At 44.4% G+C, this 27,963-nt stretch overlaps 1 protein-coding gene across 2 annotated transcripts in view; it reads right to left on the bottom strand.

Moving 5' to 3' along the window:
• tsnare1 (T-SNARE Domain Containing 1) overlaps positions 1-27,963 on the bottom strand; it is a 188,419-nt gene that overhangs the window by 77,526 nt on the left and 82,930 nt on the right. For both annotated transcript variants that reach the window (XM_090193776.1, XM_036943565.2), the window contains exons 3-8: positions 22,743-22,820; positions 20,050-20,119; positions 9,042-9,132; positions 8,846-8,920; positions 8,600-8,656; positions 5,344-5,511 (exon numbers count right to left, since the gene is read on the bottom strand). In XM_090193776.1, the coding sequence (XP_090049902.1) occupies positions 5,344-5,511; positions 8,600-8,656; positions 8,846-8,920; positions 9,042-9,132; positions 20,050-20,119; positions 22,743-22,820 (539 nt within the window). The remainder of the gene's footprint in view (positions 1-5,343; positions 5,512-8,599; positions 8,657-8,845; positions 8,921-9,041; positions 9,133-20,049; positions 20,120-22,742; positions 22,821-27,963) is intronic.

The raw sequence follows: 27,963 nt of genomic DNA, 5'->3' as shown, positions 1-27,963 counted from the left end.
AGACTGCACTTGTGAAGGTGGTAAATTACCTTTTAATGGCATCAGACCGAGGCTCTGCATCTGTCCTCGTGCTCCTAGACCTTGGTGCTGCTTTTGATACCATCGATTACCACAATCTTTTGGAGAGATTGGAAACCCAAATTGGTCTATACGGACAAGTTCTGGCCTGGTTTAGATCTTATCTGTCGGAAAAATATCAGTTTGTCTCTGTGAATGGTTTGTCCTCTGACAAATCAACTGTACATTTCGGTGTTCCTCAAGGTGCCGTTTTAGGACCACTATTGTTTTCACTATATATTTTACCTCTTGGGGATGTCATTCGAAAACATAATGTTAACTTTCACTGCTATGCGGATGACACACAGCTGTACATTTCAATGAAACATGGTGAAGCCCCAAAATTGCCCTCGCTAGAAGCCTGTGTTTCAGACATAAGGAAGTGAATGGCTGCAAACGTTCTACTTTTAAACTGAGATGCTTGTTTTAGGTCCCAAGAAACAAAGAGATCTTCTGTTGAATCTGACAATTAATCTTGATTAATCTACAGTCGTCTCAAATAAAACTGTGAAGAACCACGGCGTTACTCTGGACCCTGATCTTTCTTTAGACGAACATATCAAGACTGTTTCAAGGACAGCTTTTTTCCATCTACGTAACATTGCAAAAATCAGAAACTTTCTGTCCAAAAATGATGCAGGACAATTAATCCATGCTTTTGTTTCTTCTAGGTTAGACTACTGCAATGCTCTACTTTCCGGCTACCCTGAAGCACTAAATAATCTTCAGTTAGTGCTAAATATGGCTGCTAGAATCCTGACTAGAACCAAAAAATGTATCACATTACTCCAGTGCTAGCCTCCCTACACTGGCTTCCTGTTAAGGCAAGGGCTGATTTCAAGGTTTTACTGCTAACCTACAAAGCATTACATGGGCTTGCTCCTACCTATCTTTCCGATTTGGTCCTGCCGTACATACCTACACGTACGCTATGGTAACAAAACGCAGGCCTCCTAACTGTCCCTAGAATTTCTAAGCAAACAGCTGGAGGCAGGGCTTTCTCCTATAGAGCTCCATTTTTATGGAATGGTCTGCCTACCCATGTGAGAGACGCAGACTCTGTCTCAACCTTTAAGTCTTTTCTGAAGACTCATCTCTTCAGTGGGTCATATGATTGAGTGTAGTCTGGCCCAGGAGTGTGAAGGTGAACGGAAAAGCTCTGGAGCAACGAACCGCCCTTGCTGTCTCTGCCTGTCCAGTTCCCCTCTCTCCACTGGGATTCTCTGCCTCTAACCCTATCACTGGCTTACTGGAGCTCTTCCATGCCGTCCCTAGGAGGGGTGTGTCACTTGAGTGGGTTGAGTCAGTGACGTGATCTTCCTGTCTGGGTTGGCGCCCCCCCTTGGGTTGTGCCGTGGATGAGATCTTTGTGGGCTATAGTTGGCCTTGTCTCAGGATGTTAAGTTGGTGGTTGAAGATATCCCTCTAGTGGTGTGGGGGCTGTGCTTTGGCAAAGTGGGTGGGGTTATATCCTGCCTGTTTGGCTCAGTATCATCGGATGGGGCCACAGTGTCTCCTGACTGCAGTAGTTTATGTGTCGGGGGGCTAGGGTCAGTTAGTTATATCTGGAGTACTTCTCCTGTCTTATCCGGTGTCCTGTGTGAATTTAAGTATGCTCTCTCTAATTTTTCTCTCTCTCTCTTTCGGAGGACCTGAGCCCTAGGACCATGCCTCAGGACTACCTGGCATGATGGCTCCTTGCTGTCCCCAGTCCACCTGACTGTGCTGCTGCTCCAGTTTTAACTGTTCTGCCTGCAGCTATGGAACCCTGACCTGTTTACCGGACATACTACCTGTCCCAGACCTGCTGTTTTCAACTCTTTAGAGACAGCAGGTGCGGTACAGATACTCTTAATGATCTGCTATGAAAAGCCAACTGACATTTACTCCTGAGCTACTGACTTGCTGCACCCTCGACAACTACTGTGATTATTACTATTCGACCATGCTGGTCATTTATGAACATTTGAACATCTTGGTCATGTTCTGTTACAATCTCCACCCGGCACAGCCAGAAGAGGACTGGCCACCCCTCATAGCCTGGTTCCTTTCTAGGTTTCTTTCTAGGGAGTTTTTCCTAGCCACCGTGCTTCTACACCTGCATTGCTTGCTGTTTGGGGTTTTAGGCTGGGTTTCTGTATAGCACTTTGAGATATCAGCTGATGTAAGAAGGGCTATATAAATAAATGTATATAAATACATTTGATTTGAATTTTAGGGACGTGTGTATTTCATAGGCATAGCCTTTAATGGTGAGATTACCCGTCCAAAATTGTAATCAGTAACGTAATTTATGGATTACCCAAACTCAGTAATGTAATCTGATTATTTTCTGTTACATTAGAAGAAGACAAAAATATCCATCAGACACATTTGTTATGTCATCATAGTGCTGTTTGACTTGTGGTCTGACTCGCTCATGTGGAACAAACTTTAACTTGTGCCTTTTTCAATGCTGAATTGAATGTCATTGAGAATACAGAAAGGTGTCATAACGTATTTGTAATGTAATCATCTAGTATTTCAAAACTGTCTGTAATCTGATTACAATACTTTTGCTGGTAACGTGACTGAGTTTTTTGTAATCAGATTACATGTAACTGATTGCATAGATTCACTGTCCTGTGGATGCATTGGTAGGAGAGACACACGTTGCCATTTTTACCTCTTCACAAGGTGTTGTATTCAGATTCCCCTTGAAAGCTGTCCTCTGCTTTGCCCTGAGCTTTTTTATGAATTCATTTTGATGAAATGATCTTCGGTGCCGTCGACGATCACGGTGTGTGTGAGGGGCAGCTGGGAGCTGACAGTATAGATGATACAGAGGTAGAATAAACCTCCGCCACCTAAGCCTGACACTACCTTATAGTCTATCTTCTGTCTCTCTCTCTCTGATCATTTACAATAATATCATGGTAGTCAAGGATGATAGGCCTGAATTGAATTACCCATCCCAGAGGAATGTTAAACATAGAATGACTATAACAGTGTTAAAGCTTCTCAGACCACAGTAATCTGACTGCACCTGAAAGTGACTTCACACTGCTTGTTTAGCGAGCACCACTTATTCCTGATACGGCTCACACCGAGGCTCGAACCCAGGACCTCTGCCTTGCTAGCACACGTAACCGTCCTCCTAGAGAGTCTTACCAATATGGTTATTTTTCTATGGTGTCAAACTCCTCCTGACTGATCCCAGTGTTGGTGTGTAATATGAACAGCAGAGTATCCTTAGTGTAGGTAGCGGACCGTCAGTAGGAGAGAACCACTGTAACCTCCCATGTTCCCCATCGGTCCCTGTTTGAAAACTGCTGCACTCTTTATCTTCCATTCACAGCGAGAACGCCTTGCCACACACACACACACACACACACACACACACACACACACACACACACACACACACACACACACACACACACACACACACACACGGATGGCAAACTACCCCAGGCAACAGATCAATGCGTTTTTTTCTCAGAGGGGAGTGCTGATAGCGTTTTCCTTAGATAACAGCAGATAGAAACTGATCTTAAGGTCCTCAGGGAGATGGATGGAGAGAGAGAAGAGAGAATGAAAGAGGAGAGAAAGAGGAGAGAGAGAGGAGGGGGGCTTTGGAGAGGTGGGGGTTATAGACAGGGAAAAGCACATTGTCAGATATTATTAGGCTCACCAAGGTACACCATCAGGCCCCTCAGCACCTGCCAGGGAAGTCAGTCTGACATGAAACTGTGTGGGTATGACTAAAGCAGAGGCCAGACAACCCTGTCTGAGCTACCAATCAAATGACTCCATCAATCTCAGTGCCTTTCTGAACAACTAATCATCATGACTACCTCCATCTCAGACCTCTCCCCACAAATTAAGCTGTAAGTGGTGTCCGAGGCTCATTCAGTAGTTTGGTGCTTTTGTACCACTCAATGAGGACAGATTGATGCTGCTACTTTTCCAGTCTTGTTCAGAAAAGGCTCATGCGATGTGGCTAGATGAGGTGATTCTGAACATTGATGTTAAAACTTCTGAAAGGTCTGACTGACTACAGATACACACAACTTCCCCCCAAAATATTGTTATTAGTCTCCAAGTCTTTTCACACATTGCAGTGGATTGTAAACTCCCTTCAAAGCTGGAATGGGTTGTATCATGGTCATTTCTAAATCATGCAGTGTGAGATTCTGGTCTCCTTTCTTGAATGATGTCCATATGTTATCACAACACTTAATCAAGCTGATTAAAGCAATTACAGGGTTCCTTTTTCTTCTCCAAAGTCTTCGCCAAAGAGTACACCAAATACGCAGAGGGACCTAACGTCAGGAGATGCCGATGACGACCACAAATATCCTCTTTGAAATCAGACCCATTTAAGTCACCCACAGTGGAGTGATCCTGTCGTTTAGAGTTCACATCTATCTCGTTTCACATCTGTCTCAGACACCAGCGGAAGAGAGGGAAACAGCTGTTTGGGTGGAGTCAGACCCGGCTGCATCCTAAATGCTACCCTATTCCCTATATAGTGTGCTATTTTTGACCAGAGTCCTATGGGTTTGTTGTTCATTAAATATGGAATAGGGTGCCATTTGGGACGTCACCCTGGAGCTACCTGATGTGATGCTTTGTATTTCAAAATGAGCCGTGAAAGGAAGTCTGGTGAACATTGTGATTCCATCCACACTTAGGTAAGAGAACAAACAAGCCCGTAAAGGCACCTAGGTAATTGAGTAGCGTTTAATATGCAGAAGAGATGGTGAAAACGGCTTCAGTGCTGAGACATAATACTAATAGGTTGCCCAGATGGGAGGTGGAGTCTGGGATTGGCTGAGTGTCTATTTACTAAAGTAGAGTGTTTTTATTGACCTCTCTGAAGACAATAGCGTCGGGGAAATGCACTCTCTGGCCACTTTGTAAACGACAAGCTTTATCAGAATGTTTGTTTGTTTTTTAGTTAGTTAATTCAGAGTGTTTCTCTCTCTCTCCAAGCAATCTGACGGAAACTCTGTGCACTTTGGCTGGAAAGTGTTGGAATTTTCAAAACAACTCAACTAAAGACACGGCTACCAGCTCAAAGCTGATGCTGGATAGATGGATTACTGCCCTTACTACTGGCAAATAGATTACATCAACTCTCACCTTGAACACTGCATACTTTAGATAGCAAACCATTCATTTGAAAGCAACAGTGCCATTGGAAAGTAGAAGGTTTTAGCCCATTTCTCCTCAGGGACGCTGAGACGTTAAGGCAGGGTGTTGTAAACTAAGGTAGAGCACGTGGATGTCTGAGCTCCATACCTCAATCTGCAGCAGGGCCTCTTCTCTCTGGCGAAGGGCCTCCACGTCTTCCTCACTGATCTCTGAGAGGAACGCTTGCTCCTGTCCATCCCCCCCGGAGCTCTCTGCTGCACTGCCAAACAGGGGACCCCCCTCCTCACACAGCTCTGCAAATGGAGTCTGGGGACTCTGTGCTCACACACACACACACACACACACACACACACACACACACACACACACACACACACACACACACACACACACACACACACACAAGCACACACACAAACACACACGCACACAAACACATGCACACACACGTGCACACACACACACACGAGAACATTACAAATAGATTTGTTTTGAGAATACCAATGTATATTGCTTCTGACCTGCACCTCTTTCCCCCTGACTCCATTAAAGGTCTAGGCAGACAGTGTGATTCACAGCACAGGGCTAACCCCTGGCTGACTCATGGTCCTCTGTGCTTGCCATGATCTGAGTCACAGTACCTGAGCAAACCGGAGTGCAACTGGGGGGAAAACATCCTGTACTCCCGGAATACAATTTCACCTCAACACAACTAGACTGTTTCTCACTTTAAATATATCACTCTAGACAGCTGCCACCCCTTCTTCACACTGTTTACCCAAGTTCAATCAAAAAGGACTTGGACCCTTTTCTTCTCTGTGCAGGCAGTTTACTGAGCTCGCTCTCCTTTCAGCACGCTCAATGGAAACGTGGGAGTCGGTCACTGAAAGAGGCCCACATTGATCTGATTGCATATTTATGACATTGATAAAACCCTGAGGTGGCTTTTGTTTTTCCTGCCCACAGTGTGACTCATCCAATCATTTTGTCGTTCCTCGCTTACTGTGGGTAGGTTCTTCAGTACGGAGGTGGGAGGGGCTAGAGGAGGGCCTGTGTCTTTGGTCTGCCCACTCAATGTGAACCACACAGCCTATCTGCTCTATCTTCTGTGCTGTTTTTGCTTTTTGTTGTCAGTGAATATGCACCATCTGCTACAGTAGTGTTACTGACATCCGAGGTATGGGTCTCTTGGCCGGGCTATACTAAATTACAGACCAACTGCTTTTCCCCAAAACTGCAGAAATGTAGTGATTTATGAAGAAGTCTTCCTTATTCACATTTATTAAAAAAGGAATAACCTTCGATGTCCATTGAAGTTTCTTTCTTCACTGAAGATAATCACTGTTACGTAACCTGTCCTTATATCTAGAGTCAGAGACGCTTTCCTCTTGAGCCAGCATAATGAAAAGACCTTGATGAAATTGATTCAGCAGAAAATAAGCCTTAATACTTAAGTCTCTGGTGTCCTGGTGCTGTAGGGTTCAGGGGTGTGTAAGGAGAACCTCAATAGTAGTGTCTTCAGTGGGGCTTTTTACCTGAGTTTGTGTATTCTCCAGCTGGTCATTGGAGCTAAGTATGATTTCAAACGAGAACTCTTTCAGGGAAAGTTAGGGAAAGTTAATGTGAAATTTGTTTCAATAACATCAACATCAACATAAACAGATATTTGCATAGATTTTCAGGCAGCGCTCTAACTTGACATGTTCATACTGATATTATTCCAGGACATTACAGTGAAACCATGAGGAAGTTTAAAAGGTTAAATGAAGATCAGGCAATGACAGCCTAGCTACCAGCATGAACAGCTAAATGAGACATTACTGTAAAAAAATATCTGGTTGTTTTTACGGTAACTTACTGGCAGAGAGTTACCTGTAAGTTACTGTAAAAAAGGTACTGTATGTACTTTACAGTAATGTACTGTTAAACATTTCTTCAGAATTTACAGTAATATGCTGTACTTTTTTTTTTACAGTAACTTACAGGTAACTGGATGCCAGCAAGTTACATTGTACAGTGACACAGTGTCACATACAACACAGTAACACTACACAGTGCATCATAAAGGACGTCTGAGTTTCTCATTAGCTTTATTGAGTGCTTTTGATAAGGATCAGTGCAGTTTTCAGTGTTGTTATTGCCGGTGTGATGTATGAATAAATTCAATCATGATTTAATTGTATTGTGAAGAGGTAAAAAAAAAAATCAGCTCAGTCCCTCTTAGAACTCATAGAAATGTGACACCTTCAAAATGATTCACTGTTCATTCATCTCTGACTTACAACAAATGACTTTGGTGTATTGTTGTTTTAGTTGTCTCCTCTCCTGTCCCCAAAGGTGTTCTAAGAAGGCTATATATCTCATATAATAATTTGTATTAGATGTCTCCACGGGAGACAAAATACGACGGGTTTCACAGAAGAGAGAGAGAGAGAGAGAGAGAAAGGTCTCCAGACACAATGCTTTCTGGTGTATCAAAATGATACCTGTTCTCTGACTTCAAGACAGTTTTTATATGGTATAGCCCATGACTATATGTATAAATCATAATATAGACATACTAATTGTCATGATTTTCCACTGTATGTGAGTGAGTCCGTCTATTTCTGTGATGTCTGATGGAATATAGATTGGATTATAATTTTTCCATCTCAGTAGTCTGAAAGTGATGGTTTCCAATGAAAGAGTAAAAAGGGGGCTGGATTGAATCGTCACACGGTATCAGAGTGCATCTCGTCTGTTTTTTTTAGCCTACAGTTATTTTTATCTAGTTCTTCCAGGCTAGACTGTCTGTGGCTCATATTCAATATCAAACTATCTGTTGTCTCCTCTTCTGTTCTCTCTCTCTATCTTTCTCTCTCTTCTGCCTCTCTTCCTCAGTGAAAAAAGCAGGATCATCCCATCACAGATCTCTTATCATACCACCTCCTCCCCTGAAGGGATGGGAAGATCTGATTGTGTGTTGATGTAGTCGGGACCACTATGTCCTGCAGAAGGTACATACACCCCAGCTCAAACCCATGATGTGTCTCTCCATTTTGAACTTTTCAACTGACATAAAAATACAGATAATGTGTTGAACAACAGTGGCAGTACTGAAGGGACTTGGATGTATAGCAAATAAATTGTCTGTGAGTGGAGAGAAGAGAGGGAAAGAAAACAGAAAGAGGGAAGAGAAGAGCGGGAGGGAAAACAGAGAAAAGGGAAAAGAAGAGAGGGGGAGAGAACTGAGAGAAGAGCGAAGAGAAGAGAGGAGACACTAGACAAAGCTTCAAAGAACCTCTCATGAGAAGGCAATCAAACAAGGAAAGCCAAGCTTATTATCTTTGTCTCTAATGAGCCATGTCACCTTCACAATGGAACAAAGGCCAGTACAGACTGATACTCTGTGCATCAAACTCACCTGCTTCATTTCTGTCTGTGCCGGGGGTAGCAAGGCCCTCGAACGGTCTGCAATTTTCTGAAGAGACACAAGAAGAGAGAGAGCACAAGAGCATGAGAGAAGCATTTAGTTCATATTGTACAACATACTGTATATTGCAGCCGTGTTGCAAATCAACTCTTTATGTTTCATGTCGCAAGGTCACCATTCTCTATAGAACAACACCCCACCAAACAGATGAGAAGACATGAGGCAATGCAAGGGAACCTTTTGCAGATCTCCATAGCGTTGAACCGACTCTGAGAGTTCTGTCTTAAGTCTAGTCAGGCGAAGACGATCTTGCTGTGAAAACAAGAAAAGAAGAACGAAGATTAGTGACAATTATCTTAATTTATGTCTCTGCTTCTGTGTATTTAATTAGATACCAAGTCTGGAAAAATAGATGGATTTTTTTTTTTTTTACCCGTGTAGAGCCAGTGATGATGTCAGAGAGTTGTTTGATGAGTTGACTGGTGCTGGTGATGACTTTGTTCGTTTGCTGCTGTGTAGAATGTCTGGAATTGAAGAGAAAGAGAGCCAGAGAGAATGACATAGAGAAAGAAAGAGTGAAAGAGAAAGCGAGTGAGATAAAGAGGGAGAGAGTACCAGAGAGAGAAGACAAAAAGACAAAGAGATACGCACATAGTCTTTAGCTTCTAAGGTGGTATGAGTGAGGTTATTCTCGGGGTTGTGAACTCTGGAGGACGTGGCAGGACATGGCAGCTTTTATCCCCTGGGGCTGGATTCTAGAACGTACAGTGTGCCTTCTGGGCTGGCCAGGGCGATGGGAACTCAGAGTTCCATGGGAACTCTAAGTTCAACCAATTAAGTGAATCTATATTAACGACAGTCTGACAGAGCAGAGGTAGGGACATGTCCTGTACAATGGCCCAGTGAGGGACGCAGGGAGCTGGGTGTTCTTCCTCTGCCAGGGGGAGAAAAAGAGGAGCCACCCAGGCTTTCACCATCAAAAAACACAGCAGCTTACAAACTACAGTGCTACCCAGTGGTGGGAGGATGGAGGCGCACTCATTATGGCTATAGCTTTCAGTCAAGGACAGTATGGATTTTTATGTTGAATGAATGAACCCCCAATTATTGTCTACAAGCACATTTATTATCAAATAGTGGCATACGTGTGGATGGCGATTCAATCAATAAGTATCATTTTAAACAATTCCACTTACAGCCTGCCACTCATGGTTTCTTTGGCCGAACAGTACATTGTGAAGACAACATAATAAGATTCAGTAAGTTTACTGATTTCAGACACTATTGTGATTATGGAAATCATATTCAAATCTCTGATAGAGAACAGTCACATTTGCATGCACAAAAACATTTTCTTGCACTAATATCAATACTGACTGCCTGTAGCTTTTCACATTTGTTTTCAACGTCTCCTCCCACACACTCACTTACTGAAGCATCTCTGGGTAGTGACATTTGCGTCCCTTTGATATTATAAGTAGAACTAGTGCAACAATATTGAATTTTAAACACCTGTTATATTAAATGAAGTTACCTTTAATATAAACCACATGAAAAATGCAACACATTTCTTCTAGGAAGATTGCAAGAAAAAAAAAAAATATCCAAGTTTTCACCATCATTGTAAGTCCCTAGTTACTGTCATTTCTGAAGATTATTATTTATTTCATTTGATTAGTGATTTCTTTAAATCTGTTCCTCGTTTTAAGGTCAACCCTGTTAGGTGAACTGAACTCTCGTTTTAATATGGTGAAACTATTCCTTTTAAATGTTGATAAAAAAAAAATAATAATAATAATTTTGTTTTTTAATAATAATAATAATAATGTTTTTTATGAAGTTGGAAATGTGCTCTTTATCTCAGTGGAGCAGTAATGTTTCTGGATGAAGTTGGGTTTGTTGTTTTTAGGTTTAGGTGAGGGCTGAGGCTAGTGATATTGTGTTGAGGCAACATGGAGGATGAAACTGAACTGGTTGAAATTAAACTGTCGGTGAGTTCTTATGACCTTAGAAATCTGGTTGGATAATACAAATAAGCAGTCTGTCTCAACAGAACCCTGCTTGCCCAGAGGCAGCATTACACATGGGGAAATCAAGACAGCACCTCCTCTCTCTCACACACTATCCTTCAGACAACTAGTCACAGGTCTCCCTGTGTGCTCTCTCTCTCTCTATTCACTCTCCATCCCTCACTCACTGTCTCTCTCTCTCTACGCTCCACCTCTCTCCCACTCTTTCTTTGTCTCTCCATCTCTCTCTCACTGGGGCTGATCAGCCACAAAAGAATGCAAAGCAGAGCACAAAGGAGAAAGTCATCGGAGGTGACTGATTGCAATTCACATTATATTTTTACATACTTTTCTGCTGCTGGGCCACTACTCTTGAGATCTTTGTGGGGGCGCCAGTGACTAACAGATCTCGATAGCTTTGTAATGTGATACGTCAGAAGAGTGTGAGAGGGTCCTCTAGAGTGGGCGATGTGAACCGAGAGAGTTTGGCATAACATACTGCTCGGTACAGTGGCATAAACCTACACAGATGATCCATAGAAACTAACTCTAGAACAGGTGCAAAATGACTCATAGATGATCCACAGGAATTCATTAAAACAGGTCATAATGGATTCTTATGTTTAGTACATGAAGCATTGGAAGATGTTGATGATAATGTTGATAAATGTTGTGTTCTATTCACACATTTGACATGTTTTTGTTGTTGCATGGTTTTAAGTTAAAACCATTGAAGTACAGGTTATCCCAATCAATGTCATACAGTGAATACAGTATGGCCTGAGGACAACAGAATTAGGATATTCACCTCCTGTGTATTAGGTTAACTCATTTCATGCCTGCAGATCCAAAGGCACAGTCCTTCTCCACATAGATCAGTCATCTTGTTCCTGTTGTGATGGTGCATGAACTAGCCGTGAGTTTACCGTAATCCTCTGGATGTCTGAGAAGTCTTTGACTGAACCGTTAAACGATGACACCTCAGCCAGAGGTTTAGCCATCTTATTAATCCCTTTAGTTCCTGTGTGTGTGTGTGAGAGTGTGGGTGTGTGTGTATGTGTGTGTGCATTTGTATGTGTGCACATGTTTCCTTTACCTACCTAAGATACAACAGAAGGTCACAGTCAAGCCTTATTAGTGACCGTATGCAGGTGGATTTAGAAGCACTTAGAGCACACTTTTGATCCAGCATGCTGAACCAACTCCAATGTTCAGCTGTATCAGGGTCATATGATTGACCAGATATTTTTCCTGGATATTACAAGTGCCTCATCCAGCCCACAGCTACGGACTCTAATTAACAACAGCAGCTTTTACATGTGTTCTAGTACAACCGGTCTTGCATGAATGGGGGAAGTAAAGCAGTAATCAACTCCTGCACAACATTATGAATGGCTGTTTTCGTGAGTGGTTTGAATGTATCACTGGCAGATACAGTATGACCTTGCTGAGGCAATGCAGAGTGACAGAGACACAGCAGGATTATGTCATACACAAAAAACACAGAGGTCATACTTTCTCTGGCTTTAGGGGCCATACTTGTAGCTCAACTTATTTCTCCCCTCAGAAGCTAGCGTGACTGTACTTTTGCTTGGCCTTAAACCTCAAGATCTCTCACTCTCACTCTTTCTCTCTCTCTCTGAAAGAAAACAGGAAGCCTATTTTCCCACTGTTTTCCACTAGGCTGGCTTGGTTCTTCCCACAAGTGTCCAGAGAATTACAGTGACATGGCCCTGGTTCTGAGTTCACTGATACACTGAGGACTGTCTGTCTCTCTATTTTTCCCCCTCATTTCCTCTCTCCAGATTTAGATCAATATTTGAGGACTTCGGTGGGGAGGTAAGGAGTAGGTCTCTCCAGCCGTGTTCATCCCTGGGTCTCTACAGGGAGCACCAGGACAGAATGTACTGTACATCAGACCTGGGTTCAAATCATATTCAGAATCCTACCTTTAGTGTTTGATTTAGCCCAGCATTTCCCAAACTTGGTCCTGGGGACCACAAGGGGGGCATGTTTAGTTTTTTGCCCTAACACTCCACAGCTGATTCAAATAATCAAAGTTTGATTATGAGGTCATTATTTGAATCAGCTGTGTAGTGCTAGTGCAATAAAACTAAATGTGCACCCCTTGGGGTCTCCAGGACCGAGTTTAGGAAACACTGCTCTAGACTGTCTGGCGAACTACATGGGCAGAGTTTGCAATTGTGCAATTATTTCATTGTTTCCAATGCGCCACATAACCTCAGTCAAGCCCTGATAAACTATCTGAAATGAATTAAAATAGTACTTGAACCCAGGTCTGCTGTACTGTGCAGTATGTTGTGTCCAAGATAGGCTAGAGGGGACCAGGGGAGCACCAGGCTCAGAGGCTAAGCCCAGACTGCACAGACAGCACCAGACACTAAATCAATGTTCTTATTGCAGATCTCCACAACACGGTCTAGGAAGATTTTGTGAATTTAGACAGTATTTGTTCAAGGCTTCTCACGCAAGCATAAATGCACGCACGCACCACAACAGTTTTATCTAGTTTCTTCTTCATCCCTCCTTCAAGCATTGTCTATCGCTCTCTCTCTCTATATATCACCTCATGTGATTTCATTAAATGAATTGTTCCACAGTGCTGTCTTTAAAAAACGAAATAGAGTATGGTCATATTGACTCAATTAAACCCATGTAGCATGGTAGAAAACAAATTACTTTTGTGGAAAAAATGATGTTTCTAAATATTAGCACAGGGCTAATTTAGCGTATTGTCTGCACAGTAAAGGTTTCGTTCATCAACAAATGGAAGCATATTTGACATGTTTGTTTCATCAATAATATATTTTACAGTACATTAGTTTTGTGGATTTTGTAATAGATGTTGTGACGACCCTCCCACTCTGTCTGCCGTATTCTCTCTTTGCTCATGTTTTCCTTATTAGGATGCCGGTGGTCGGAGTTGGGAGGGTCGACAGCTACATGGGAAACACCTGGGCCCGGTGTGTCCCAGGATAAACACACCACTTCCCCATTCATGGAAGAGACTCTCTCCATGCAGACACCTTTCTAGATTTTGTTGTGTTTCTTGGTGGCCTTTTGGTTGTTTGCTTTGGCACCTTTCAACACTCTGCATTATCACATTCATGCATGCAAAACACTGACTTACACTACTGATTACTGATTACACACACCATTGTATATTGTACTTAGTTTACTTTATTTAATAAATATATTTTTGGTTACTCCTTATCTCCACGTTGTCTCCCTTTTGTTACGGGCTTTGAGCCGGTTCGTGACAATGTGAATTGTAAGGCAGTATAGTATGGTAGTACGTGCTTCTACACCTGCATTGCTTGCTGTTTGGGGTTTTAGGCTGGGTTTCTGTACAACACTTTGAGATATCAGCTGATGTAAGAAGGGCTGTATAAATACATTTGATTTGAGTTTGATCAGTACTGTGCAGTTATGTGTTGAGGTTGTTTGTAGGAACATCAGTGTGTCTGATATGACACTATTTAATATCCCATCAAAAATGTCATATCATTTTATAGCACCATGAAGAAAACATAGGGGTTATTTGCTAAAAGGTTCCAAGTTAACTCCATGATAAATGTGGATCTGTCTCTGCAAGATGAAAGCCCTGGGTAGATACAGTAATTGACGTAACGTTTCCTACAGTATCCTCCATCTATAGCTCCAGTGTATGTACTTTAATGTACTGTACTGTGTGAGGGCTTTGCTGTGGGGAGCCCGTGGCAGAAGGTATGCCTTATGGCTGGTTGAGGAGAGGCTCTTTGAGGCCCTCTGTGGCAGTTGGCCTTCTGTCTGTATGTCAGAGCAGTCTGTTGCCTCCTCTGTTCTCTTCTCTTTCCTCTCCTCCCCTTCATCTTGCCTCTCCTCCTTCTTCTTCTCCCTCTCTTCTCCCCATCTCCTCTCCCTCTCCGCTCCCTCTCCACTCCTCTAAACAGTGTCCTTGTCCTCTGGTGGGTTACGGACGAGTCGCCACCGAATGCCTAATGCACTAACAAAGACAATGACACTCAGAGAGTGGGAGCGATTAATCCACTTAGACTTTTGCTGTGTGCATTTCCACGATTACAAGGACGGGTCCAATTCTATTAACCGTGAGATTGTGGTTGTAGCCGGGAGTAGAGAGGTAGACCATGGGTGCAGATGGTTGATTAACATTCTTAACCAGAGGCAGGGCATTTGTGTGTACTGTAAAATATGCCAACCATTACAAAAATAGATGAAGACAATCTCCTCTCGTGAAAATTACAGTTACGGTAGTCGTTGGAAGTGGCAGTGAGTAGCCGTGAGTGTGCAGCATCCACACAGCATGAAAATAATCCAAATTGTACTGCACCATTCAACCATTCAACTGTACCATTCAACTGTACCGTTTAAACATTCAACAGTACCAGACGACCTAAATCACTTCTATGCTCGCTTCGAGGCAAGCAACACTGAGGCATGCATGAGAGCATCAGCTGTTTCGGATGATTGTGTGATCCCACTCTCCGGAGCCGACGTGAGTAAGACCTTTAAACGGGTCAACATACACAAGGCTGCGGGGCTAGACGGATTACCAAGACGTGTGCTCCGGGCATGTGCTGACCAAATGGCAGATGTCTTCACTGACATTTTCAACATGTCCCTGATTGAGTCTGTAATACCAACATGTTTCAAGCAGATCACCATAGTCACTGTGCCCAAGAACACAAAGGCAACCTGCCTAAATGACTACAGACCCATATCACTCACGTCCGTAGCCATGAAGTGCTTTGAAAGGTTGGTAATGGCTCACATCAACACCATTATCCCCGAAACCCTAGACCCACTCCAATTTGCATACAGCCCAAACAGATCCACAGATGATGTAATCTCTATTGCACTCCACACTGCCATTTCCCACCTGGACAAAAGGAACACCTATGTGAGATTGCTATTGATTGACTATAGCTCAGCGTTCAACACCATAGTACCCTCAGCTCATCACTAAGCTAAGGATCCTGGGACTAAACACCTCCCTCTGCAACTGGATCCTGGACTTCCTGATGGGCCGCCCCCAGGTGGTGGTGAGGGTAGGTAGCAACACATCTGCCACGCTGATCCTCAACACTGGAGCTCCACAAGGGTGCATGTTCAGTCCCCTCCTGTACTCCCTGTTCACCCATGACTGCATGGCCAGGCAAGACTCCAACACCATCATTAAGTTTGCAGACGACACAACAGTGGTATGCCTGATCACCGACAACAACGAGACAGCATATTGGGAGGAGGTTAGAAACCTGGCCGGGTGGGGCCAGAATAACAACCTATCCCTCAACATAACCAAGACTACAGGAAAAGGAGGACCGAGCACGCCCCAATTCTCATCGACGGGGCTGTAGTGGAGCAGGTTGAGAGCTTCCATTTCCTTGGTGTCCACATCACCAACAAACTATGAATGGTCCAAACACCAAGACAGTTGTGAAGAGGGCACAACAAAGCCTGTTCCTCCTCAGGAAACTAAAAAGATTTAGCATAGGTCCTGAGATCCTCAAAAGGTTCTACAGCTGCAACATTGAGAGCATCCTGACTGGTTGCATCACTGCCTGGTACGGCAATTGCTCGGCCTCTGACCGCAAGGCACTACAGAGGGTGGTGCGTAAAGGCCCAGTACATCACTGGGGCTAAGCTGCCTGCTATCCAGGACCTCTACACCAGGCGGTGTCAGAGGAAGGCCCTAACAATTGTCAAAGACCCCAGCCACCCCAGTCATAGACTGTTCATTCTACTACCGCATGGCAAGCGGTACCGGAGTGCCAAGTCTAGGACAAAAAAGCTCCTCAGCAGTTTTTACCCCCAAGCCATAAGACTCCTGAACAGGTAATCAGATGGCTACCCAGACTATTTGCATTGTGTTCCCCCCCAACCCCTCTTTTTACGCTGCCGCTACTCTCTGTTTATAATATATGCATAGTCACTTTAACTATACATTCATGTACATACTACCTCAATTGGGCCGACCAACCAGTGCTCCCGCACATTGGCTAACCGGGCTATCTGTATTGTGTCCTGCCACCCACCACCCGCCAACCCGTCTTTTACGCTACTGTTACTCTCTGTTCATGATATATGCATAGTCAATTTAACCATGTCTACCTGTACATACTACCTCAATCAGCCTGACTAACCGGTGTCTGTATGTAGCCTCGCTACTTTTCATTTTTGTCATTTGTCATTTTACTGTTGTTTTATTTCTTTACTTACATATTGTTCACCTAACACCTTTTTTTGCACTATTGGTTAGAGCTTGTAAGTAAGAATATCACTGTAAGGTCTACACCTGTTGTATTCGGCGCATGTGACAAATAAACTTTGATTTGATCATTCCACTGTACCATTCAAACATTAAATTGTACTATTCAACCATTTAACTGTACCATTCAACTGTACTATTCAACCATACCATTCAACCATTAAACTGCACCATTCAACCATTCAACTGTACCATTCAACCATTCAACTGTACCATTCAACCATTCAACTGTACCATTCAACCATTCAACCATTCAACTGCACAATTCAACCATTCAACTGTAGCATTCAACCATTCAACTGTCACGGCTTTCTTCCTGGTAAGGTGAGGCGGACCAAAACGCAGCGTGGTTATAGTTCATGTTATAGTTCTTTAATAAGAAAACTCAAACATGAACAAACTACAAAACAATAAACGTGAAAACCGTAACAGTCCTAACTGGTTTATAAAACACAAAGACAGGAAACAATCACCCACAAAATACCCAAAGAATATGGCTGCCTAAATATGGTTCCCAATCAGAGACAACAATAAACACCTGCCTCTGATTGAGAACCAATCTAAGCAACCATAGACTTACCTAGACACCTAAACTGAAAACAACCCCATAAATAAAAAAAAACCTCTAGACAAGACAAAACACATAAATCACCCATATCACACCCTGGCCTAACCAAAATAATAAAGAAAACAAAGATAACTAAGGCCAGGGCGTGACAGTACCCCCCCAAAGGTGTGGACTCCCGGCCGCACACCAAAACCCATAGAGGAGGGTTTGGGTGGGCGTCTGTCCACGGTAGCGGCTCTGGCGCGGGATGTGGACCCCACTCCACCATAGTCTTAGTCCGCTTTTTTAGCGTCCTTTGAGTAGCGACCCTCGCCGCCGACCTTGGTCTAGTAACCCTAACAAAGGACCCACCTGGACTGAGGGGTGCCTCATTACTGAGGAAGCTCAGGACCGAGGGGTAGCTCAGGACTGAGGGGTAGCTCAGGCAGGTTGACAGCTCTGGCAGATCCTGGCTGAATGGCGGCTCTGGTGGATCCTGGCTGACTGGCGGCTCTGGCGGATCCTGGCTGACTGGCGGCTCTGGAGGATCCTGGCTGACTGGCGGCTCTGGAGGATCCTGGTTGACTGGCGGCTCTGGAGGATCCTGGTTGACTGGCGGCTCTGGCGGCTCCATGCTGACTGGCGGCTCTGGCGGTCATGACAGACGGGAGACTAGCAGCTCTGGACTGACGTGAGACTCTAGCAGCTCTGGACAGACGTGAGACTCTAGCAGCTCTGGATAGACGGGAGACTCTAGCAGCTCTGGACAGACGGGCAGCTCCGGCAACGCTGGAGAGGAGGAAGGCTCTGGCAGCGCTGGACAGACGGGAGACTCTAGGAGCTCTGGACAGACGGGAGACTCTAGCAGCTCTGGACAGACGGGAGACTCTAGCAGCTCTGGACAGACGGGAGACTCTAGCAGCTCTGGACAGACGGGAGACTCTAGCAGCTCTGGACAGATGGGAGACTCTAGCAGCTCTGGACAGACGGGAGACTCTAGCAGCTCTGGACAGACGAGGCGCACTGTAGGCCTGGTGCGTGGAGCCGGCGCTGGTGGTACTGGGCCGAGGACACGCACCTCAGGGCGAGTGTGGGGAGGAGGAACAAGGAGTACTGGGCTCTGGACACGCACAGGAAGCCTGGTGCGGGGGGCTGCCACCGGAGGGCTGGTGCGTGGAGGTGACACTGGATAAACCGGACCGTGCAGGCGCACTGGAGCTCTTGAGCACCGAGCCTGCCCAACCTTACCTGGTTGAATGCTCCCGGTCGCCCTGCCAGTGCGGCAAGGTGGAATAGCCCGCACTGGGCTGTGCAGGCGAACCGGGGACACCATGAGTAAGGCTGGTGCCATGTACGCCGGTCCAAGGAGACGCACTGGAGACCAGATGCGTAGAGCCGGCTTCATGGCACTTGGTGACTGCCCAGGCTCTCTCGCTCTCTGGTAAGCACAGGAAGTTGGCGCAGGTCTCCTACCTGGCTTCGCCATACTTCCTGTGTGCCCCCCCCCTTTGGGGCTGACACTCGGGTTTCCAGCCCTGCTTCCGTGCTGCCTCTTCAAACCGCCGCCTCTCCGCTTTGACTGCCTCCAGCTCTGCCTTGGGGCGGCGATATTCCCCCGGCTGTGTCCAAGGCGTGACATCAACTGCACCATTCAACCATTCAACTGCACAATTCAACCATTCAACTGCACCATTCAACCATTCAACTGTACCATTTGACCGTTCAACTGTAGCATTCAACCATTCAACTGCACCATTCAACCATTCGTCTGTAGCATTCAACCATTCAACTGTGCCATTCAACCATCCTTTCAAGACACTAGAATGTATACAATACTGTAGCTGTTGACAGCTGACACAAAGGGGTCACATCACATGGAAAACCATTTTCTTTCCAGTAATTCAGAGCAGTGAGCCCAGATCATTGTCTATAATGGTTCACATCCTGCACCAATATTAAAGAAAGCAACAGAAAGCAAAAGAAACACACACACATACACACATTCAGACAGTGTAGGTTTCCAAGGTGATCATAAAAAAATGTTCATAGAATTGATGACATGCCAGGCAGCACAGTGGGGTGTAATGCATTTTAAACAGACACAATCATCTCAGATTGGCCACTTTGTCATCAGGCAGGAATTTGGTAATTGCTGGCAGCTCAACTAAAACAAGTATAATCAATATCGGCTATGAAAGAGGACATTGAAATATTTAGAAAATATTCTCTGTTCTGGAGCTACTGAGCTTAATGTGACCCTCGGCATGATTAAAGGACAGACAGGTCAAGCAGCATGAACACTCAGAGGCTATGTATCAGGCTACACTTTATCTGTAGCTAATGCATGGTTGCAGCAGTATGTGATGTCAATAACACAGCAGTAAATGGTTAGTGTTCAGACGGTTGGTTAATTGAGGGAGGAAGCCGTTGAGTTACTCGCTTGAGTTGCACACTAATGTGTTGATATGAATATGTAAGTACTATAATTTGCGTGTGTGTTTGTCTGTGTGTGTGTGTGTGCGTGTGCGTGTGCGTGTGCATGTGTGTGTGTGTGTGTGTGTGTGTGTGTGTGCACATGTGTGTTGTGATTACTCACAGGCTCTGTCGCAGTTCAGCAGTGTCTCTGGACGTTCCCAAAGATTGAAGACTCTTCTCTAATGTTACAACTGAGATGGGGAGAAACATATAGCATTGTAAACGTCAAAGAAGTTCAAGTGCTTTTACAGTAGTAATCTCAGCAAAAAAAAAAAGACCCTGTCTTTCAGAGATAATTCGTAAAAATACAAAATAACTTCACAGATATTCATTGTAAAGGGTTGAACCTTTCTGGTATGCGGAACACCCCTCCACTAAACCTTTTTTTTAAATGAAAAAGATCTCATAATAAAATTCCTCAAACATCTCAAAACATCTCAAACATCTCAAAAATCTCTTAACTAAAATTCCTCAAACATACAAGTATTATGCATAATTTTAAAGATAAACTTCTTGTCAATCCAACCACAGTGTCCGATTTCAAAAAGGCTTTACGGCGAAAGCACACCATGCGATTATGTTAGGACAGCGCCTAGCCACAAAAAAACATACAGACATTTTCCAGCCAAGGAGAGGTGTCACAAAAGTCAGAAATAGCGTTAAAATTAATCACTTACCTTTGATGATCTTCATCTGGTGTTACTCCCAGGACTCAATGTTACAATAAATGTTTGTTTAGTTCAATAAAGTTAATCTTTATGTCCAAAAACCTCCTTTTTGTTTGCGCGTTTAGTTCGGTAATCCATATGCACAAAGCGTGAGCACAACACCCAGATGAAAAGTAAAAAAAGCTCAATTAAAGTTCATAGAAACATGTCAAACGATGTCTATAATCAATCCTTAGGATCTTTTTATCATAAATATTCAATATTATTTCAACCGGACAACAGCGTTGACAATAGAAAAGAAAGATAACCAAGGACGCTCTCATGGCCACGCTTGATAAACAACTCTTGGCTTTCAGCTGAGCCACTTACTCTGAGTGGTCTTATTCTCTCCCCTTTCACAATAGAAGCCTGAAACAACTTCTAAAGACTGTTGACATCTACTGGAAGCCTTAGAAAGTGCAATCTGACACCACAGACACTGGATATTGGATAGGCATTCATTTGAAAACTACAAACCTCAAAAGTCCCACATCCTGGTTGGATTTTTCTCAGTTTTTCGCCTGCCATATGAGTTCTGTTATACTCACAGACCTTATTTTAACAGTTTCTGAAACTTTAGAGTGTTTTCTATCCAAATCTACTAATTATGTGCATATCCTAGCTTCTAGGCCTGAGTAACAGTTTACTCTGGGCACGCTTTTCATCCAAACTTCCCAATGCTGCCCCCTATCCCAAACAGGTTTTAAACACTGTTCCCCATGCTTGTTCAATGAACCATAAACAATTAATGAACATGCACCTGTGGAATGGTCGTTTAGACACTAACAGCTTACAGATGGTTGTCAATTAAGGTCACAATTATGAAAACTTAGGACACTTAAGAGGCCTTTTTACTGACTCTGAAAAACACCAAAAGAAAGATGCCCTGCTCATCCCTGCTAATCAGGCATGCTGCAAGGAGGCATGAGGACTGCAGATGTGGCCAGGGCAATAAATTGCAATGTCCGTACTGTGAGACGCCAAAGAAAGCGCTACAGAGAGACAGGATGGACAGCTGATCATCCTCGCAGTGGCAGATGTGTAACAACACCTGCACAGGAACGGTACATTCGAACATCACACTGGCGGGACAGGTACAGGATGACAACAACAACTGCCCAAGTTACACCAGGAACGTACAATCTCTCCATCAGTGCTCAGACTGTCCGCAATATGCCGAGGTCATCACCAGTTATCACCGGCAACAACGTCGCCTATGGGCACAAACCCACCGTCGCTGGACCAGACAGGACTGGCAAAAAGTGCTGGACTGACGAGTCACAGTTTTGTCTCACCAGGCCGGATTGGCGTTTATCATCGAAGGAATGAGAGTTACACCGAGGCCTGTACTCTGGAGTGGGATCAATTTGGAGGTGGAGGGTCCGTCATGATCTGGGGCGGTGTGTCACAGCATCATCAGACTGAGCTTATTGTCATTGCAGACAATCTCAATGTGTGCGTTACAGGGAAGACATCCTCCTCCCTCATGTGGTACCCTTCCTGCAGGCTCATCCTGACATGACCCTGCAGCATGACAATGCCACCAGTCATACTGCTCGTTCTGTGCATGATTTCCTGCAAGACAGGAATGTCAGTGTTCTGACATGGCCAGCGAAGAGCCCGGATCTCAATCCCATTGAGAACGTCTGGGACCTGTTGAATTGGAGGGTGAGGGCCAGGGCCATTTCCCCCAGAAATGTCCGGGAACTTGCAGGTGCCTTGGTGGAAGAGTGGGGTAACATCTCACAGCAAGAATGGGCAAATCTAGTGCAGTCCATGAAGAGGAGATGCACTGCAGTACTTAATGCAGCTGGTGGCCACACCAGATACTGACTGTTACTTTCTTACTTTTTGACCCCCCCCCCTTTGTTCAAGGACACATTATTCAATTTATGTTAGTCACATGTCTGTGGAACTTGTTCAGTTTATGTCTCAGTTGTTGAATCTTGTTATGGTCATACAAATATTTACACATGTTAAGTTTGCAAGAAAATAAACACAGTTGACAGTGAGAGGACGTTTATTTTTTTGCTGAGTTTATATCAACAGTATAACAGAAAAGGCACAGTTACACATGTACACACACAAACATATTTACAAGACTTACCATTTGCGTTGATCTGGAAAATGTTGGAGGAGGTCTCTTGAAACACGTCTTGCAGCTCTGAGGAGCTGACCTGTGTTGCTTGGAGAAGACATGATTTCAGTTCGATGGAGCATGATAAAAACACATCAATAACAAGGCAGATATCGTAGGTAAAACACAGCATTCGGTAAAACACCACAGAGCTGTTCCATCAGGAAATGTGTTACAGTGAATTTGGGGTTTAGCCTTGTCCAGGACTGTAATCCGGGTCCAGGGACTTTGAACCAAACACCTTAGGTAACTGCTAAATAGCTCGGAGAGAATGTACACTGTTTATCATGAGGCACACAGAAAAAACAGGCCACGGTCAGTCTCTGTCTAATTCTGACCCCTAAAGTGACTGTAAAGTGACTATAATTGGAAAGTTATTTTTTGACATTTTTCTCCAACTACTACCAGTAGTGTGTGATAATGACAATGGGTGGTGGGGGATTACTGTTTGGAATGAAAAATTACAGGAAAAGAAAGAGGAAATATGTTGAACCTGCATATTGTATAAGCATTGTTCCATTAAGCTGTGCTCTTTAACCACAACTGACGAACAGAATAACAAAAGGAAGGTTTGCAGTTCACTGAGACACATGATCGACACGTCTGCATGTTAAGGGTCATTCACTTGATTTAACAAACTATGGACAGTTTCCTGTGGTGGAAGAAATATGATTAAGTACACACTATATGACTGCAATACATTTTAAAATGGTGTCATATTTCAGTTCAACGACCATTATTGCCCCTAGAGTGATCTACATACTCCCGCCTTCGACACACGCTTGTCCAGTTCTCCCCATCGTTATGATAAATGACGGATGCTCAATATTCATGCTACTTCACATGGAACCACCTATGTCTGTGTGGAGGAACTCAGAGGGCTAAGTCATCCCTCTCCTCGCATCAGTGACCCAGTGTTTCACACTCTGCTGATGGAGGGATGAGGGAGAGATGGAAGGATGGAGGACTACAGAAGGGTGACACAAGGTCACCCAATGACACGGATGGTGAGTGCGATTTCAGGAAGGACATTGATTACTCTGCACCATTCTACCCACTGACCAGTGGCATTACCCTGGTCTCTCTTCTGTCTGTTCATCCTTGTATGACATCTGATTAAGTTTTGTTTGTCTCTGTGAGTATGTGAGTGTTCATGTAGGCAGTGTCTGGGTGTAACGTTTCAGACTACACTCGGTTGGGGGCTTAGCTAGTTGGGTTGTAGCGTGTGTGTTAGCGTGTGTGTGTGTATGCCTATATGTAGTCAGGTCTTCAATGTGTGTGTGTGATGCCTGACCATGGCCGGTTCACGGTCAAATGAGTTGAATCGTGGCCGATATCATCCACTGCAGACTGCTGTGTTACGTAAAACCCCCCCTGCTGGTGGGGAAGCGGTAGCACGACGGGATCACTTCTAAGCCCTTTATATTCCACCACCTGGATCCAGCCCCACTCACTCTTCAATTATCACACACAGACGCACACACACAGAGACACAGGCACATGCACACGCACACACACAGACACACACACAGGCACACAAACACACACACACACACACACACACACACACACACACACACACACACACACACACACACACACACACACACACACACACACAGACAAAGGGACATGCACACACACAGAGACACAGGCACATGCACACGCACACACACACAGACACACAAAGACACACACACACACGCACACACACACAGAGACAAAGGGACATGCACACACACACACACACACAGAGACACAGGCACATAGACTCACACACACACACAGAGACACAGGCACATGCACACGCACACACACATACACACACACACACACACACACAAAGACACACACACACACACAGGCACACAAAGACACACACACACCTACACAGTGCCTATTCAGACCCCTTGACATTTTCCACTTTTTGTTACATTACAGCCTTATTCTCCATTGGATAAAAACAAATCTCAGCAATCTACACACAATACCCAATAATAACAAAGCGAAAACAGTTTTTGCAAATGTATTAATAATACAAAACAGAAATACCTTTACATAAAGTATTCAGACTCTTTGCTATGAGACTCGAAATTGAGCTCTGGTGCATCCTGTTTCCATTGTTCAGAGTTAAGATGTTTAACCAACTTGATTGGAGTCCGCTTGTGGTAAATTCAGTTGACTGGACATGATTTGGAAAGGCACACAGCTGTGTATATAAGGTCCCACAGTTGACAGTGCATGTCAGAGCAAAAACCAAGCCATGAGGTCGAAGGAATTGTCCGTAGAGCTCCGAGACAGGATTGTGTCAAGGCACAGATCTGGAGAAGGGTACCAAAACAATTCTGCAGCATTGAAGGTTCCAAAGAACACAGTGGCCTCCATTATTCTTAAATGGAGGAAGTTTGGAACCATCAAGTGTCTTGCTAGAGCTGGCCGCCCAGTCAAACTGAGCATTTGGAGGAGAATTGCCTTGGTCAGGGAGGTGACCAAGATTCCGATGGTCACTCTGACAGAGCTGCATAGTTCCTCTGTGGAGATTAGAGAACCTTCCAGAAGGACAACCATCTCTACAGCACTCCACCAATTAGGCCTTTATGGTAGAGTGGCCAGACAGAAGCCACTCCTCATTAAAAGGCACATGACAGCCCATTTGGAGTTTACCAAAAGGCACCTAAAGGACTCTCAGACCATGAGAAACAAGATTCTCTGGTCTGATGAAACCAAGAATGAATTCTTGGCTTGAATCCCAAGAGTCACGTCTGGATGAAACCTATCGCAATCCCTACAGTTAAGCATGGTGGTGGTAGCATCATGCTGTGGGGTTGTTTGTCAGCAGCACGGACTGGGAGACTAGTCAGGATCGAGGGAGAGATTAATGGAGCAAAGTACAGAGAGATCCTTGATGAAAACCTTCACCAGAGCACTCAGGACCTCAGACTGGGGCAAAGGTTCACCTTTCAACAAGACAACGACCCTAAGCATACAGCCAAGACAACGCAGGAGTGGCTTTGGGACAAGTCTCTGAATGTCCTTGAGTAGCCCAGCCAGAGTCCGGACTTTAACCCGATTTAACATCTCTGGAGAGACCTGAAAATAGATGTGCAGCGATGCTCCCCATCCAACCTGACAGAGCTTGAGAGGACCTGCACAGAAGATTGGGAAAAATTTGTAGAAAAAGGCTATAACATTACAAAATGTGGAAAAAGTGATTGCACTATATAATCTTTATGTCATGAGCAAACTCTCTCCTTCATTTTCGCTCTATTTACCTTTCACTATCTCACACGAACGCTTGCAAGCACACACGCGTATGCACGCACGCGCGCACACACACACACACACACACACACACACACACACACACACACGCACGCACGCACGCACGCACGCACGCACACACACACACACACACGACAACGACTACTGGAGGGTATCTGACACAGTCATTACTCTAGTGTCGCCATGTCCCCGCAAGGGGGTCTTGGACTCCTGGCTGCTACACTGGCTCTCTGCCTGACAAGCTGGCACAGAAAGAACAAGGGATGGAGGGAGGTGGAGAGAGGAAAGGAATGGAGAGAATAGAGAAGGGTGAGGCAGGAAGAAAGACTAAGATAGGGATAGAAAGGTAGCCAGGTCTGGGAAAAACGTTAGAAAGGCATTTACAAATGTCTAATGTGCTTAATTGGGCCTTTTTTCCTCTTGTCTCCTATCTGTCTCTACAGTGCTTTGGGAGAGGTCTGAACCTATAATCACGTCATAATGTCTAGCAGATCTACATCCAACTGCATCAATCAGCACAATCTCCATAAAGAGAGTGCAAAGGGAAGTGATTCAAATGTGTCTTCACACTGCGGCACGACAGGTTGAGAATTGCTGAACAACTGATACAGAAGCTGGTGATTTTGCCCTACACACACACGCAAACACGCAAAACACACACAGTGCTACAGTGATGAATGAAAACCTCAGCAACACTCGAGAGACGAATTAACATCCTGGCCTTTGCAGAGTCGCTTGTCGATACAGCAAATGCACTATCTGCAACACGTTCAATTATACTCTCAAATCAGAGCGCAACTTAATCAAAAGCCCCCATCTCATTACCTTCGAGGTCAGCAGCTGTCGTTCCACTGTGGAAACTCTTCCTAAAACAGGGCCAGGCTGGGCATAGACCCACTGCAGAGGAAAAATAGCCTTTTCTCCTTTCTTGCTCCCAGAGGAGCTTCCAACTTCTAAAGACTATTTCAGTATGTGATGCCTTTTAATACTTACACACAAGTAGTTTTGTTGGAGACAAAAAGCACGCCAGTTCTTGATTCTAGCTATCTAACCTAGGTCAGGTAATTCTCAGATAATTCTCACAAGCTCGTGTTAACTACCATAGCTAACTTGGTTTTTAGGCTTCCGGACAATCTACTCTAAGTTCAACACTCGAACAGTCACACTACGCAACTACACACAGACCATGTTGGGTTGCCATAAAACATGCTACAGCCTAGCCTGCACACACTGCAGTTTCTATAACAAGCTTAATGCTAGGTTTATTTTGGGGCATGATGTGAGCAGGCCTGGAGATACAGTACCTGTAGTGACAAGGCAACAAAAACACACAACAAGCATTAAAGATTCACCGTTTCAACATAGCTCTACCCTCCACCCACTCCAGAGTGATCGCTTCTCCTCTGTTGGTGTGTTCCAGTCAGGAGACATAGACAATGCAGGAGCACATTCAATGATGATCATGAAAGCGTCTTCTTCTCCTCTTCCAAAATAACAGTGCATTTAGCCAGAACACCATGCTGTTCAAGCCTTGCTGTTTGCCAGGAAGTCTGATGATAATAGTCCCTTTACAGTTCTCAATCACTCACCCACTCCGTCATCCATAACAAATTACAGAGTTGGCAAAGATAGAACACAGGCAGAAAATACAACTATTTTGTAGCCAACAATATATCTTCAGCAACTCAAAACATGAATTGTGTCGCACTCATATCTGATATTTCAGATATCCATATACTAAATATATTGAAGTTGGAGAGGCGTCAAATGCCCACTAAAGCTAAATATAGTTCTAATGGACTTTCTTAATGCACTGAGAAAGTGCTATGAGTGTGAGCCTCTTCCTCCATCTGCTTGGTGCTAACTGGCTCTCTTTCCCCTGAATTAGACTGATGACGCATCATCAATG

This window comes from Oncorhynchus mykiss, chromosome 2 (genome assembly GCF_057628025.1).
Source record: "Oncorhynchus mykiss isolate SJ-2025 chromosome 2, ASM5762802v1, whole genome shotgun sequence".
In the NCBI taxonomy this organism is placed as follows: Eukaryota; Metazoa; Chordata; class Actinopteri; order Salmoniformes; family Salmonidae; genus Oncorhynchus; species Oncorhynchus mykiss.
The sequence above is the reverse complement of the archived record's forward strand: the minus strand, read 5'-3'. Positions and strand labels throughout refer to the sequence as shown.